This window comes from Antechinus flavipes, chromosome 3, assembly GCF_016432865.1.
Source record: "Antechinus flavipes isolate AdamAnt ecotype Samford, QLD, Australia chromosome 3, AdamAnt_v2, whole genome shotgun sequence".
Classification (NCBI taxonomy): domain Eukaryota; kingdom Metazoa; phylum Chordata; class Mammalia; order Dasyuromorphia; family Dasyuridae; genus Antechinus; species Antechinus flavipes.
Window position 1 is genome coordinate 625,979,366 of NC_067400.1, and position 16,592 is coordinate 625,995,957.

General features: G+C 40.6%; 2 protein-coding genes across 2 annotated transcripts in view; one reads left to right on the plus strand and one right to left on the minus strand.

Moving 5' to 3' along the window:
* The first annotated feature begins 573 nt into the window (after nt 1-573).
* Nucleotides 574-16,023, plus strand: LOC127556635 (zinc finger protein OZF-like). The gene is made up of 3 exons (XM_051989901.1): nt 574-6,733; nt 7,231-7,326; nt 12,811-16,023. Exons 1-3 carry the CDS (start codon nt 6,589-6,591, stop codon nt 13,875-13,877), a joined length of 1,308 nt encoding a protein of 435 aa, XP_051845861.1. The 5' UTR covers nt 574-6,588; the 3' UTR covers nt 13,878-16,023.
* LOC127556638 (zinc finger protein 713-like) overlaps nt 7,555-16,592 on the minus strand; it is a 53,388-nt gene continuing 44,350 nt past the window's right edge. The window contains exon 4 of the mRNA XM_051989906.1: nt 7,555-9,163. Coding sequence (XP_051845866.1) covers nt 9,105-9,163 — 59 coding nt within the window. The 3' untranslated portion in view covers nt 7,555-9,104. The remainder of the gene's footprint in view (nt 9,164-16,592) is intronic.

Genomic DNA, 16,592 nt, shown 5'->3' on the forward strand with positions numbered 1-16,592 from the left:
TTTTTTACAGCATTATCCCTTGCACTCACTTCTGTCCCTACTTTTCCCCTCCCTCCCTTCCCCCCCTCCCCCAGATGGCAAGAGTCCTTTACATGTTGAATATTGACATTAACTTTAAAGAGTAACAATAACAGAGATGTAAATAGCAGTAACAAATAGTAACAATGTACCTATAATAACAGAGTCACAAATAGTAACAATGTACCTATAACAGTCATAAATAGTAACAATGTACCTATAATAACAGTCATAAATAGTAACAATGTACCTATAACAGTCATAAATAGTAACAATGTACCTATAATAACAGTCATAAATAGTAACAATGTACCTATAACAGTCATAAATAGTAACAATGTACCTATAACAGTCATAAATAGTAACAATGTACCTATAATAACAGTCATAAATAGTAACAATGTACCTATAATAACAGTCATAAATAGTAACAATGTACCTATAACAGTCATAAATAGTAACAATGTACCTATAATAACAGTCATAAATAGTAACAATGTACCTATAACAGTCATAAATAGTAACAATGTACCTATAATAACAGTCATAAATAGTAACAATGTACCTATAACAGAGTCATAAATAGTGTAGTTCTTGATGCCTTGTTCCCGTTGCATGCATTTTTCACCAAGCTTATCCTAAATTGATTTTGAGCATGTCTTTCATTCGTTGTTATGGGAGACGGTGAGCCAATGCTTTGAACTGAGCTCTCTTATAGAAAGCAAGTCTCAAGTAATACTTAGACTGGATTCTTCCTAAACTTGGACTTATTCAATACTGGCCCTCTACATCCTACTAATGGGCCCATGTAGGCTTGGGCCCATGGTTGAAGCTTGACAGCAGTCAAGTGAATTGTCACTTAAAAATGTGATCTAATTGCTCCCGATATGTTAAATGCAAAGTGAGGGTCATAATGGAACAATATAAATTTAGAACAGCAAGCTCATCATTTTTAAGAATTTCACCCCTTCCTTGGCTGATCCTCACAGGGAAACTTGAATTTAAAGCAGCACTAGGGATTCAAAACTCATCTCAACAACCTTAAAAAGGATTAAGGAGAATCCCTATCCAAAACCTCAAACTGATTCAGTTACACTACAAGTAAGTCCTCAGTGAGCTCTCCAGGTCAATGAAAGCCTGACCTTCACATCCTTGTTCCAATGATTTAAACACCTAACAGCATATTAAGTTCTTTGATGGTTTATGCCCATCCAGTCTGAACCTCCAGTGGAGGAAGTCCCTTCTCCCCTAGCTCTCCGCCCCTAGCCCATAGCATTATGGCAAGCATCAGGATCTTTTATCATGGGGTCAGGTTCCCAGTTCTTACCCTAATTCCAGCTTCCATTTCTTTCCCTTATAATCCTTATCTCAGCAAGATTTATTGAGACCTCTAAGTCAGAACCCATATATTACACTTAATATATCTCTTTAATTTACATTCCCAAAGTCATTCTTTAATTTACATTCCCTCCTTTCATTTGTTACTGTGTTACCTCTTTGTACAATTCTTTTTTTTTTTTTTAATAATTTTTTATTGACAAAACCCATGCCGGGGTAATTTTTTTTACATTATCCCTTGCACTCACTTCGGTTCTGACTTTTTCCCTCCCTCCCTTCACCCCCTCCCCCAGATGGCATATTGACATATTGATTGATTGACATATTGAATACGGTATATTTGTGGATCATAAAATATTTAGCAAATTTGACTCAAACATAAAAAGAACCAATGAGATTATATATTTATGTACTTATCATGAATTGTCTGTATTTCGACATTAGAGTAACAAATGTGTTATCCAGTGAGTGGTTGGGGCATTTATAAAGTAAGGGCTGAGAACTTTGAGGAGCGGACTCCGGCTCAGGGCAGATCCCGGGCATGCGCACAGAGCTTTGTTAGCCCCCCGACTACGTTTCCCAGAAGGAGTAGGGGTCCGGTCGCGAATACTTTCCCCCATAGAAAGGATAACAGGACCGAAAGGAGCAGAAGCGATCGGAAGTGTTCCCTCCGGACCGGAAGCTGCGCGAGCTTCAGTGCGTTTTCTCGGGCGGTCCCCCCAGCAGCTGCGGTTCCGGGCTCGCTGTCACCCGGCCCCGCAGCCTTTCGGGCCCTGCTGCTCGGGATGGCGGTGCAGCCCTGTGCGGGGCCGGCCTCGGAGCTCTGGGGGGAGCGCGTGGGGACGTGGGGGGACGTGGGTTTCGCGGGGCTGGGGGCGGCTGAGGGGCGCCAGGCCCAGGGCGAGGGGGCCCGACCAGCCCCGGCCTGCCAGGTGAGGGGGCCGGGGGACGGGAGTGGCGCGGCCTTCTTCCTGCTAACTCGGATCCATCTCCCGCTCCGAGCATTCATCCTGGATCTCACGCGTTTGCCCCTCCCCCGCCGACGTGCCTACCTCCCTCAGTCCCAGAGCCTGGGAACCTCGGCTTAAGGGCAGGGAGGAGGACGAGCGGAAAACCCCGGGGTGGGAGACCGGGTGCTGGGTTTGCTGCCATTGGGGCGAGCCTTCTCTCCTTCCCCGTGCGGGCCCAGGGGACTGAAGCAAAGGATTTTCCCGGCCCTGATCCGGAGTTTTCCCCCTTTCTCCCCAACCCCCCCCAAAGCTTCGGGACAAACCCGGGCAGGGCCGGACCAGTTATGTCTGTCCCGAGGCACCTTCCTTGGGGTGGGCTCCACATGCCTCGAGGGTGAGTAGGGGAGGTGCACTAAATACGGGGTCACATTAAAATGGAAAGAGGTCAGAGGTCAAGTATTAACGACCTCTTTAGCAGGCCCAGGGGCATCAGAATGGGGGGAAGCCCATATTGTGTAGCAATTCGGGGTCCAATAAAAGAGATGACGTGCGAACCGCATAGGTCATCTATTGGGATCACCTGGGAAAGAAGGAGCTCGTACCGGAGGAGAACGGGAAAGTTGGCGGTTTGGTTGAGACTTGAAGGATGAAGAAGAGTCAGCTAATAGCTTTTCCCAAGCACCCCTTTTAGTGCTGAGAAAGCAAAGACCAGAGTTTAAAAACCGAGTCTGCCTTCTAGGAACTGGCCCTTTCACAGGAAAGGTGACATGCCCCACCACTGTGTTCTAATAAGATCTAGACAGGAGACTGGGGGCTAGTCTGAGAGTAGGCCATGAGATAAAGGGAGATTGAGAAAAGCTGTTTGCAGAAGAATCTTGCCTTGAGACTGGAAGGAAGTGGAGAGATGAGGGTTTAGTGCTTGGAGCACAGCTAATGAAAACACCTGAAGTCAGGAGATGGAGGGTCTCATAACTGTATGGAAGCATCAAAAAGCACATGAAGGGACATGAAGCGTAGGAAGATTTAAAAAGGTAGGAAGTGTCCAGGTCATGAAGGACTCAAGAACCAACAGGGAATTTTATTCTTGATTTTGGAGGTGATTGGAACTACGGGAGTGAGTGTGATGGTCAGACCTGCCCTTGAGGAAGATTTAATTTGATGGCTGAGTGAAGGAGAATTTGGAATAGAGATTTGTGGCAGGGAGACCAAGCGACAAGTTATAGCAACAGTCCAGGTATAAAGTGATGAGGGTCTGCACTTTTCCCGGAGCAAAAAAAAAAGAATGCTTTTGAGGGAGATCATGAAATGAGAATCCACAGGATTTGTCCACAGACTGAACTTTTGGGAATGAGAGAAAAAAAGTGAGACATCAATGATGACATCTAGATTTGGGACCTATGTACCTAGAAGGATAATTGTACCCATAACAATAATAGGAAAGGGAAAGGAGTTGAAGAAGAAAGAAGAGCTCTCTTTCCGATATGTTGAGTTTAAGATGTCTGTAGGACATTAGAGCAAAAATGACCAGTATGCAGTTGAAGATTCTAGTCGAAGTCAGAAGTGCTGTGAGGGCTGGATAAATTAGATAGAGCAATCTTCCACATAGAGATAATAAAGAATCCATGGAAGCTGTTGAAATCACCAAGTGAAATGGTAGAGAAAAAAGTTAAGAGATCCTAGGACAGAGCCTTGGAGAACACCAACAACTTAGTTGTTTGTCCTTCATTCTCTTTTGGGGGGGAGGGAGGGCAAAGCAATCAAGGTCAAGACTTGTCCAGGATCACACCAACTAGTTAAGTGTCTGAGATTAAATTTGAGCTCAGGATCCTGACTCCAGGGGCAGTGCTTTATCCACTTTACCACCTCACTGCTCCTTGTCCATGTTTTTCAGAGGATCAGTAATATCATAGGGTGATGTCTTGATTTACTCAAGAAATGGATTTGAACGAGGCAGCATTGCACAGAGTGGTAAACCTCATTTTCTCTTCCTGAGTTATCCAAGTCCAATGGCAAGACAAATCAGAATGATCTCGGTATTTTATTTAGCTGCCTTCAAATGGGTTGAAACAAATTGTTCTCAAAGACCTATTCCACCTGAGGGGAGTCTTTACATGCTTGGGAGACACATATCCCAAACTCATAAGCAGGTTTGAAGGCTGTCAGTTACCTTCAGCCAGTTTTGGCCCATCTGTCCAAATGTTAGTAGCCTAAAAGAAGATCCAACAACAGAGACTGAGGTCTGGTCAAATAGGTAGGAAAACCATGAGCGAGAAGCTTCAAGGGATTCTTGAGTCGATTCTTCCATCTCCCTTTGACTGAAGGTCAAAGCTAGAAGGAAAAAGTGTAACATCAGGTAATGGGAAGTTACTCCTCAGAACACATAATAGTGGCTTTAGAGGTTGAGTTTGGGATGGTTATTAGAGGACGAGGAGGATTGGAAGGAAAATGTCTTAACTTGGATAATTTTGGGCAGCTTAGATGGCACAATGGATAGAGTGCTGGGCCTGAAGCCAGGAAGACTCGTCTTCCAGAGCTCAGATCCAATCCACTCATTAGATGTGTGATCCTGAGCAAGTCACTTAAGTCTGCTTACCTCCATTTCCTCATTGTAAATATAATCTGGAGAAGGCAATGCTCCAGTATGTCCACATAAACCCCAAATGGGGCACAAAGAGACAGCATTGGGAAAAAAAAAAATCTCATCAGAATAGGTGGTCCAAAAAAAAAATGGCAGTCTCTCTTTGAGATGGAATCCAATTGGGATTCTATTTACACAACACTGCAGCTGCCTTTCCTTTGCTACCCAAGCCTGTATTTCTGAGGAGATGTCATTGCCCATAGGTTTGGTACATTTCCTTCACAGTCATGTTCCAAAAACCTAGAAGAGGGCTCCCAGATCGTGGGATGATTGACATCAAATCCTTCCAAGAAGCCTAGAAGGGTTTTTTAAAAGGCCTTTGGATTTGGTGGTTAAGCTCATTGTTCATTCTGAAGAGCAGTTTCAATTAAATGATGAGACTTTAAGACAAAGTTAAGAGAGAAGTAGAGGCATTTTATCGTAGACTGCCTTAGCCTTCCCAAGGAGTTTAGCCACAAGAGGAGATGTATTGGATAGTAACTAAAGAGATTGGAGGAGAAATGGGTGTCTTTGTAGCAGTGGAAAAGCAAAGAGCAGATTGAGAAAGATTGAAGATTAATGAGACAGGGGGATGATGGAGAATGCAATTCCTTGGAAGAGACAAGGTAGACTAGAATCATCTGTGCTAGTAGAAGTTTGTCTCAGAAAGGAGAAGTGTCATCTCTAAATGTAAGATGGATAAAAGAAGTAGTGGGAAGAAATGAAGTGGGGAGACTGGGAAGAAGGGGAAAAGGAAATAGCATTTGTACAGTACCTACTCTTGTACCCAGCACTGTGCTCATTTAGGTACCACAACCCATCAAGGCGCGTGCTGTTACCTACATTTTACGGATGAGGATACTGAGTCAGAGGGTAGATGACACACCGAGGGTCAGCTACTAAGTGTCTGAAGCTGGATTTGAGCCGGGGGTCTTCCTGACTCCAGGGCCTGCTGCTCTGTCCACTGTACCGCTGGCTTCTGGGAGTGGTGGGCAGTACTGAGTTAAGGAAGAGCGTAGCATGGCATGAGTACGCGGTGGTGTTCTTGGCTTCTGCCATCTACTGTGTGGTGTTGGGTTGGTCACCTTCCTTCCTGGGACAGTTGCCTCCTTGTTAAGTGGAGTAGTAATTCTTTAAGCCACCCATCTCACCAGATAGACTGCTTTGTAAGCCCACACACTAGCAATATAAAGCTCTTCTCTTAATGAGATGGGGGAGTAGGGTGGTCGAAGGAGGCACACGTCACTATTGGGCACTGGCCTGTCCTGGGGCCGGACCCTATTGTCACCCTACTGACAGTTGCATCAGTCTCCTAACCAACCATGCCCCTTCTCCTCATCCTGCTTTCAGATTTCTTCTCTCTGTACGAGTCTGACCGCAGAATTGTGATGCGGAGAGCCTTCCATTATTCTGTTCTCTGCCCTTTGGCTTGCCATTCAGAGTCCTATTCTCTTCCACCATCCACCCTTCAAAAAGAAAAACAAGTTCCTTGTTTTCCAATCAAGCAAAATAAATTCCCAAATTGGTTGTGTTCAGAATAAAAAAGCAATCTGCTTTCTTGTCCTGTCTAAATCCTAAAAGCTGTGAGACACCGCCCCCTCCCCGAAATAATCTGGGGGCTTCGTGCTATGGTCAAGATCCATGCAACAGAATGGGTGAGCAGGAATGTATTTGATGTTTCAGCCATCAGTGACCTTCAAAGATGTGGCTGTGGACTTCACCAGGGCAGAATGGGAGCACCTGGATTCTGCTCAGAGAGACCTCTACAGAGATGTGATGCTTGAGAACTATAAGAACCTCGTCTCCTTGGGTAAGGACATTTCTCCCCTGTTTATTATTAAGGATCTGGCCACAAAGAACTCCTTGCCTTGCTAAAAGCCTCTCAGCTTTTACCCAGTGAATCAGAATAAATTTACTGATTTTGTTCTCGGTATGATAGGATATCTAGGGATAATTTAAAGGAGGAATTATTCCTAATCCCAAATCCAAAGTGTTTCTGTTCCCACATGTACAATGGAAATCTGTAGCATCATTTTCCTGCTCCTGACCGTCACCCTCTGTTTGCTTAGGTCAGATATTTCCTCCCCCTCCTTTCTCAAAGCACAGAGTCCAATATCAGTCATAGATGGGCTCAGGTGAATCCATTTTCTTTCTGAGCCAAACTCCTTGGCCTTGTGACCCATTTCAGAGAGTCCTTCAGAAATGCTTTGAACACCTCTGGACTCTCCCTGAAGGTAAAGAGGTTAGGATTGGCTTCTGAAATGATTCTTTATGCCCAAAGATTCCCATTTCTTTTCTCACGAGCAGGCTTTCAAATTTCCAAGCCAAAAGTGATCTCCAAGTTAGAAAGAGGAGGTGCACAATGGATGCTTGGGAGGAAAGTTCCAAGAAGGCCCTTTCCAGGTGAGTAAGTAAAGAGACCAACAGGTAAGAGTGACTGCAAGCTGTAGCAGAGAAATCGGAGGAAGAGATGCAGAAACTGGATGAAATGAGTTCTATTTCCTAGGGAGATGAAGGCTAAATGACCTGAGACTTTGCCATGTAAATGCTACCTTAGTCATTCATCTTTTTCTTTTCCTCCTTTTCAGTTAAATGATAAGTCTGGAAATGACTAAAAACCATCTAGTTCAAACCTTTGATCTTAGAGGTACACCTTGATGCTTTTATGAAATAAAGATGTTGGTCTAGATGGCCTCTGAAGCCTTTTTCAGCTCAAGATCTGAGAGAGAGACAGATACAAACACAGACACAGATTGAGAGAGAGAGAGAGACAGAAAGAGAGAGAGAAAGTGATTGAGGCATGGGTGTGCATTTCTGAAGTAGCAGAATCATGATTTGAACCCAGTTTGCCTATGCCCACCTCCCAATAGAGCAATTACTTTGCCCTCAGAAATATCACACTTGGCTACATCATGAATAAGAAGATTCTTTGAGGTTAAAAGTTGCTTATTTTCTTGTCCAGAATTCATTTTTGACATTGGCTGCGTGTCCTGGTACAAAGAACAGGAGCCTTAGGATTCGGGGGCTTTGGCCAGTGCTGCCTTTCGTTGACCTGGTTTTGGGCATGCATTTCTCAGCTTCTAGCCTCCATGTGTAGAATGCATTGTCTCCTTCCCTCTGGCCTTCGCCAACAAGACTTTCTGGACCGTCTGACCCAGAGGTCAGCCTCGTAAATGAGGCTTTCCCAAACTCTCGGGGTTTAAGCCTTCCCAGAATTGTATCTCTCCACTCCTGAGCTTTCCTCAGTCCTAGTAGTATCCGAACGCCTGCTCTGCGCTTGGCTCTTATGGCAGGGAACAGAAGGCTGTTGCAGAATAGTCACCCTGTCATGAAAATACTCATCAGAGACAGGTACCAGGCTCCTCTCTTTGTTGTTTGTCGGGACTTTTCTTTTCCAGTAAGATTTTTGGAGGCGTCTCATGCTGCAGCCGAGCTCCCTTTTGCCTCATTGGGTTCTGAATTCTAGACGCCGATAGCAGGGCACGGCCTCTGATAATTCCTAGGCCCCTTGTCCGAGGACCAGCCTACCCAGGCAAGGCTCATCTCTGCTTACCCACAACATGGGGATAACAGTTTTAGTCTTACTAAATCTTGAATTCCGAGTTAGACATGGGTTATTTCTTTAGCTGGTAAAAGAAGCAATTTAAATAAAAATCAGTGTAATCACAGATCTTTTAAGTACAGAATTGTTCAGGGCTTATCATGTTCATTCAGCATTTCCAATTCTCTTTTTAAGAGACTATACAGCTATCCACACGTGGGGTTTCCGAGTAGTTCGTCAACCTAGAGCATTTTCTGTAATGGGCTGAGGGTGCATCAACTCAAGCCTCAGCCCATTACAATTTTCTTTTTTCTTTTTTTAACTTTTATTGATATATTCTGTTTTTACATTACAAACACGCTCATATTATCTCCACGCTGAGAGCTCTCTTTTAACAAAGTTATCACTTAAGCAAAACTAATCATGGTTATCTCCTCTCATTCTTTTTTTAAATTTTTTTATTTTTTGGAAGACGTGCCAATCAGGGTTAAGTGACTTGCCCAGTATCACACAGCTAGTAAGTGTCTAAGGTCAGAGTTTAACTCCAGTCCTCCTGACTCCAGAACCGCTCCTGCTAACCACTTCTGAAGGTGCAGGCCACATTCTACATATCTGTAGCTCCCCTCAGCTTTTTGCTTTCTTAAAGTGGCTTTTTAAGTGACAGAAATCTGTTTTCTCCAGTCCTCATGCTCTCTCCCACTGGGAAAACAAAACAAAACAAAAAATCCTTGTAGCAAACATGAATAGTAGAACAAAAACAATTTCCCTTTCTGCTCTCTACCCAGGGCAGTTTGTGTTGTGCCACAGTTCCCTTTTGATGTCCGGACCTAGTTTCCCCATTGTCCTATCTGCCTCAGGTTATAACCATTCCCTCTTAATGTTTGGTAGGATAAGTCTTATATCTTAGACTTTAGGCTATACTTATTCCCTCTTAATGTTTAATGGGATAAAGGTCTTTATCTATGTTAGACATCATTAGAATATCAAGAGCCTCTCTAGTACCTCCCATTATGTCATCCTAGGTGCCTCCCCCATTATGTCATTGTTCTTGTTACCCTATAAAAAAGCTTGCTGTCTGATACTTAGGGCTGGATTCTTTGAGATGATAGTCTCCTCCACCCCTGGGACCACTTGTATCCATTTGGTCCCAGTATATCTCTCCATTTAATAAACTATTACATTGCTCTCTACTCTCTGTCTTGCTCAGTTTCTCTACCTTTACATTTGGGAGCAGAGTTTGGATCCTCATGACCCCAAGTCCGAGTTCCTTAACAAGGCTCCTGATTCATCTCCTTCTTCTACAACCCCTTCCCAAGCATTCCCAGCTGGTGGCAGCGAGGTAGCACAGGGCGTAGAGCCCTAGGCCTGGAATCAGAAAGGCCTGAGTTCAAATCCAGCCTCAGACATCTACTGACTGTGTAACCCAGAGCAAATCACCTTTGCCTCAGTTTCCTCAACTGGAAAATGGGGATAATAACAGTGGCTCCCTCCCAGGGTTATTGTTAGTCTCAAGTGAGAGAGTATTTGTAACGTACTTGCCACACTACTTGCTGACACTATATAAATCCTGTTAGTATCTAGCCAAACTGCTCTAGGTTACCAGTGATTTCTTAGTTAACAAAACCAATAGCCTTTTCTCAGTACTAATTTTCCCCAAACTCTCTGCATTCTTTAACATTGTTGATGGCTGTCTCCTCCCTAGGTTTTACTCTCTCCTGGTTCTCCTACCCATCTGATCCCCTTTCTCTGTCTCCTTGGCTGCATCCTCCTCCAGATCACACTTTCTAACCACCGATGTCCCTCAGGGTTTTGCTCTGGGCCTTCTTTTCTTCCTCTATATTACCTCACTTAGTGATCTCATTAGCCCCAAGGATCTAATTACCATCTTTATACTGATCATTCTCATATCTACTTATCCAGCCTCAACCTTTCTACTTACTTCTAATCTTGCTTTTCTCTTTGTAGACATCTTATACTTAATATATCCAAAACAGAACTCATTATCTTTTCCCCTAAATCCTCCATTTCTTACCTTTCCTATTACTCTTGAGACTTGAAACTTATGAGTCATCCTGGACACCTCACTATCTTTCCCCTCCTCTTGCCATCATCCCTCCATAGTCAGTCTTCTCTCTTTCAGTCATTTTCTGTATAATCTGAATATAGTTTAATCTTACATATTTATCTGCTTGTCTTCTCCCCATAAGACTGGAAGCTCCTAAGGCCTGTTTTTTGCCTCTTTGAATTCCCAGGTCTTAGCCCAATGCCTGGTGCAGAGAAAATCCTTTTAAATAATTAATGAATAACTGATTCATCCTTAGACTATAAAGATATAAAATGTAAAATTTGACACTGATCAGCCTCTCCTTTTAGATACTCATTCCTCCAGGGTTTTGTTGTTACCTTCTCCAGGAGAATCTTAGGATGAAAAGAAAGCCCTTAGATACCACAGATAACTCAAGTCCAGAAAAGATGGGGGAGATGCCTTATCTCCATGACTATTCTTCAGTCTATTTTGCTGAACCTTCCAATATATCAATCCCTCTATCCCCCAAAGTACTGTCCTGATCCCTTTTCTCTTTCCCTTCTCTGTTGTTTAATTTGGTGTTCTCAATTCCTGTATATTTATTATTAATATTAATTATAATATCATATACAACACAACATATAATAATATTATAATTAATATTAATAATAAGTATATTAATAAAGATATTAACATCTTTGTGAATTATTTCCAGATTTAACCCTAGTCTGCTTTCTGAGATCTAAGGCTGCATCATTAACTGGCTATTAGACATTTTAAACTCTATATCCTATTGGCATCTTAAATTCATCATATCCAAAATGAATATTTTTTAAAAAGCAGTTTAGTAACATAAATCAACCTAGCCACTAAATTTATTATTCAAAACCTCTTTGGTTAAGGTTGTTCAAGCAACTTTAGGTCTTTTTGGCTCTTCTCTTATCAAGCCCATACCTCTTAAGGTATTTTGACTACAAAACCAATCTCACTGACCACCCCCAAAATTTTATGGATATAAAAAAGTAAGTTACCTTTGCATGACTAATTAATTCTCCCCCCCTACCCCCCTGAATTTTGGATTTCATTGCTTTCTTTTGTTAAGGACTCAAAATTAGTCAGCTGAACATAGGTTTTGTTTCAATTTTATTTTTGTCTTTTGTCAAGAGATCACTGTTAGAATTTAACTACCTGTCATTTTCTTTCTTTCTTTTTTTTTTTTTAATAGCTTTTTATTTACAAGTTATATGTATGGGTAATTTTACAGCATTGACAATTGCCAAATCTTTTGTTCCAATTTTTCCCCTCCTTCCCCCCACCCCCTCCCCTAGATGACAGGGTGATCAGTAGATGTTAAAAATATTAAAGTATAAATTAAATATACAATAAGGTTGGTTTTTTTTTTTTTTCTGTACAAAAAGAATCGGACTCTGAAATATTGTACAATTAGCCTGTGAAGGAAATCCAAAATGCAGGCAGGCAAAAATATAGGGATTGGGAATTCAATGTGATGGTTCTTAGTTATTTCCCAGAGTTCTTTCACTGGATGTAGCTGGTTCAGTTCATTACTGCTCCATTAGAGCTGATTTGGTTCATCTCAATTGCTGAAGATGGCCAGGTCCATCAGAATTGATCATCATATAGTATTGTTGTTGAAGTATATAATGATCTCCTGGTCCTGCTCGTTTCACTCAGCATCAGTTCATATAAGTCTCTCCAGGCCTTTCTGAAATCATCCTGTTGGTCATTTCTTACCGAACAATAATATTCCATAACATTCATATACCACAATTTATTCGGCCATTCTCCAATTAATGAGCATCTACTCAGTTTCCAGTTTCTGGCCACTACATAGAGGGCTGCCACAAACATTCGTACACATACAGGTCCCTTTCCCTTCTTTATGATCTTTTTGGGATATAAGCCCAGTAGTAACACTGCTGGATCAAAGGATATGCACAGTTTGATAACGTTTTGAGCATAGTTCCAAATTGCTCTCCAGAATGGTTGGATGTATTCACAATTCCACCAACAATGTCATTTTCAAAAATAGCCTGTTTTCCTTTTCTGAAAATGTAGACATTTCCCAAGAGCTTAACTATAGTAATTCTGTAAAGACTAGATGCTTTAAGTACTGTGAAATAATCCCTTTAGTACCAAACAGGTAAGTTTCTTATTATATACATGAGGCCTTAGTTTCCTGTTGCCAGTCTTTGTTCTATTCATTCTAGATTGATTTTCATTTGTAAAATTACTTTATAACTTGCTATAAAGAATCCTTCATTATAGTCCAAAAATTTTGACACTGTTGTGTTTCTTTCAGGTCGCCTTTGTCAGAAGAGTAAGGGTAAAAGCAAGGATTCTGCTCCAAAGCAGTGTAATTATATTTCATTAAAGAAAAGACTTATGGTGAATAGTAATGAATATGTTGATGTCTTAAGACAGAACGGATACCTTAGTGGACATCAGAAAATTCCTATTGGAAAGAAACTCTATAAATGTAATGAATGTGAAAAAGCCTTCAACTCCAACTCAAGCCTTACTGTACATCAACGCATTCATACTGGATTAAAACCATATATGTGTACTGAATGTGGGAAAGCCTTCAGCCAAAAAGGAAACCTTACTAAACATAAAAGAAATCATACTGGAGAGAAATCCTATAAATGTAACGAATGTGGAAAAGCTTTTAGAGACAGAGGATACCTTTCTATTCATCAAAAAATTCATACTGGAGAGAAATCTTATAAATGTAATGTATGTGGGAAAGCCTTCAGCCAGAAAGGACATCTTACTGTACATCAGACAATGCATACTGGAGAGAAATCCTATAAATGTAATGAATGTGGGAAAGCCTTCAGCCAGAGGGGCAGCTTTAATATACATCAGAAAATTCATACTGGAGAGAAATCCTTCAAATGTGATGAATGTGGAAAAGGTTTCATTGACAGAGGAAATCTTAATAAACATTATAAAATTCACACTGGAGAGAAATCTTATAAATGTAATGAATGTGGTAAAGCCTTCAGCCAGAGAGGAAGCCTTAATAAACATCATAAAATTCATACCGGAGAGAAATCTTATAAATGTAATGAATGTGGGAAAGCTTTCAGCCAGAGAAGTTACCTTACAATACATCAGAAAATTCATACTGGAGAGAAATCCTATAAATGTAATGAATGTGGGAGAGCCTTCAGGCAGAAGGGACATCTTACTGTACATCAGAGAATTCATACTGGAGAAAAACCCTATAAATGTAATGAATGTGGTAGGGCCTTCAGAAAGACTGGACACCTTGCTGTACACCAGAGAATTCATACTGGAGAAAATCCTTTTAATACAGTGAATGTTGAAAGACTTCAGTCACAAGACATTCTTTATTTATCCTGATAGTTCATGAAAGATAGAAACTTTCAGTGTAATGAATGTGGAAGAGTTTTCACCCAAAGTGAAAACAATTACTGAATGTTTAATCATAGAATTAGAGGATTTGGAGCAGAAAGTGATTTTTGAAATCATGTATTCTAATTCTTTAATTTTTATAGCTGATAGGGTATTCGGGCTGGAAGCAAACTGAGCTCTTCGCTGTCACTCAGGTAGTCAATTAGCAGATCAAGGATTGGAACTGAGATCTGAGCCGAATCCAGTTTTCTTTCCATTACACCTTGCTGACCTCAGAATTCATATCACAGAGAGAACCTCTGAATGCAACTTATGGGCTTGTCTTCAGAAGCAATTCCTGCTTAGTCCACAAAGAATTTCAGAATTGGAAATGGCCTCAGCAGCTATTCCATATAACCCAAACCTTAAAAAGAATGTACTACAAGGAGTAGCTCAGGGGCGAGCATGCATAAGCAGCAAAATGAGATGTTCTGGTAACCGAAAGGCAATAGTTATATGTGTAATGTAAATGTAAAATATTGTTTGTGTATTTTTTTTGAAGCATGGTGCTTAGAACTCATACAGTGCTATAAATGTAGTCATAGCACTCCAAAATTCACTGGAACTATGACCTTTTTCATGGCAGCTCTGTCTTGTAGTATACAATAGCATTCACTGTTTTACTTGTCATAGCAAACTGTTGGCCTGTTGTGAGCTTGCAGACCATTAAAATCTACAGATCTCTTGCTTACACACTTGATTTTAAATATATCTTCCATCATCTTTTAAATGTGAATACATTCCCGGGCATAAAATTTGTATACATATGCATACATTTGATTTCCCTCTTGTTAGATTCGGCCTGTTGTGCTAGTCTATCAAAATCTTTTAAAACGCAGCTCCAATCATCAAATGTATTCGTTGTCCCTCCCAGATTGATGTCATGTGTGAATTTGATATGGATGCCATCCATACCTTCTCCAAGTCATTGATAAAAATAGTGTAAACTCATCAAGGCTGAGGACTATAATTGTAGTTTTTCCCTAGCACCAACACTGCATCAACTTTTAAGAACCATTTGTTGAATGAATAAATGTTGAATAGCATAAGACCAAGCACTTATCCCAGGGATACTTTTTAGATTATCTTACGCAAAGGGGTCATTGAAAATTTAATGGCTGCTCATTGGTTGATTCAGTAGAAATATGTCTTCTTTTACCCTCTAGGGTAAGGAAAAAATCAACTTTACAAGTTCAGCAATGGTAATACATAATAGCAGCTTTAAGATCTGAAAGTTTTAGTGAACTTCAAGTTCAATGTCAGTATTGTGATGTGACAGCCAAAAAAGTAATGCAATTGGAGACTGCCTTAAGAAGCTTAACTTCCAGGAACAAGAAGGCAATAGTTTTATACTCTGACTTCATCAGACCTTACTTGGAGTCCCATGTTTAATTTAGGGCACCACATTTTAAGAAGGACAAGAATAAGGAAGGAAATAGCCAGAGAAGAGCAACAAGGGTGGTAAAGGAGATTGACGCAAAGTCATAAGATTATTGGTCGAAGGTACTAGAGTTCTTTTAATCTCAGTTTGAGAGAACTTGAATGCCTAATGGCTGTGTTCAGTTATTTAAAGGTCTGTTCAAAAGGAAAAAACAGGAACACTTGGTAGAAATTGTAAAGAGGCTTGATTTGGGGGAAAAATAATAAACAGATTTGTCTGACAGTGGCATGAATTACCCTGAGAGACAGCACATTTCTGTGGGTCTTTAAACAATTAATGGATCATCATGTATCAGGTGTATAAACTTGGGTATGGATGAGTCTTATATGGCTGCTGAGGTTCTTTCTAATTTTCAGATTCAAAATTGTGATTCTGAGGCTAGTTATCCAATCAGTTCAAATCTAGCACAATTGTTGTCATTTAGCCCATGTTTTTATTTCTACAAGAATAGCATGAGATTCTTAATCAGAGTATTTGGTATAATGGAGGTTAAACTGATCCATCCGTTTAATAAAACTTTTAAAAAGAATATAAGGTTATTTTGATAGTACCTATTTTTGATGAAGCTATACTGGCTTTTTGTGATCACATTTTCCTTTTCTATATATTTGCTAATTTTCCAATAGGTTTCCTTTATCTTTTTGGTAGAGCAATACTTGCTTTTATTCATTCCTGCAGTTCTTCCCATTTTATTCTTTTGCATATCACTGATAGTGAGCCCTGTTATGAATTCTTCAAGGGCTTTCTTACTGTCTGTTCATTTATCTTAAGTATTAACTTCCTAATAATTATTTTTGTCCAATTCTTTCAATTCCACTGGTAATTTTTTTTTTTTGGCAGAAAATTAAGCAACTCTGCCCTCTCTCTTTTGTCCCATTTCTCTGGAACAATTAGTCCTGACCTTTGTATTCTCTTTTTACAGTATGATTAAGAAAATTACCCTTTTCAGTGGTCTAATCTCATTTAAAATTTTTTTTTTTGGCCTACCCCAGTCTTGGAAAATTTTACCATGCTTTTTAATTCATCTTTTTATATCTTGTAGATAGTCTTTTTAAAATATCTGAGTTGCTTGGTTAGATCTCTGTGCACTAACTACATTGATGTCTTCAAGTCCCATTTTTCTTTCTTATTGGAATTGTTTCCCTTTGCATCTTGTAGTTCATTCTTGGAAGCTTCCCATTTATTTGGGGCCAATTGTCCACAGAATTTTATTCCATGTATTT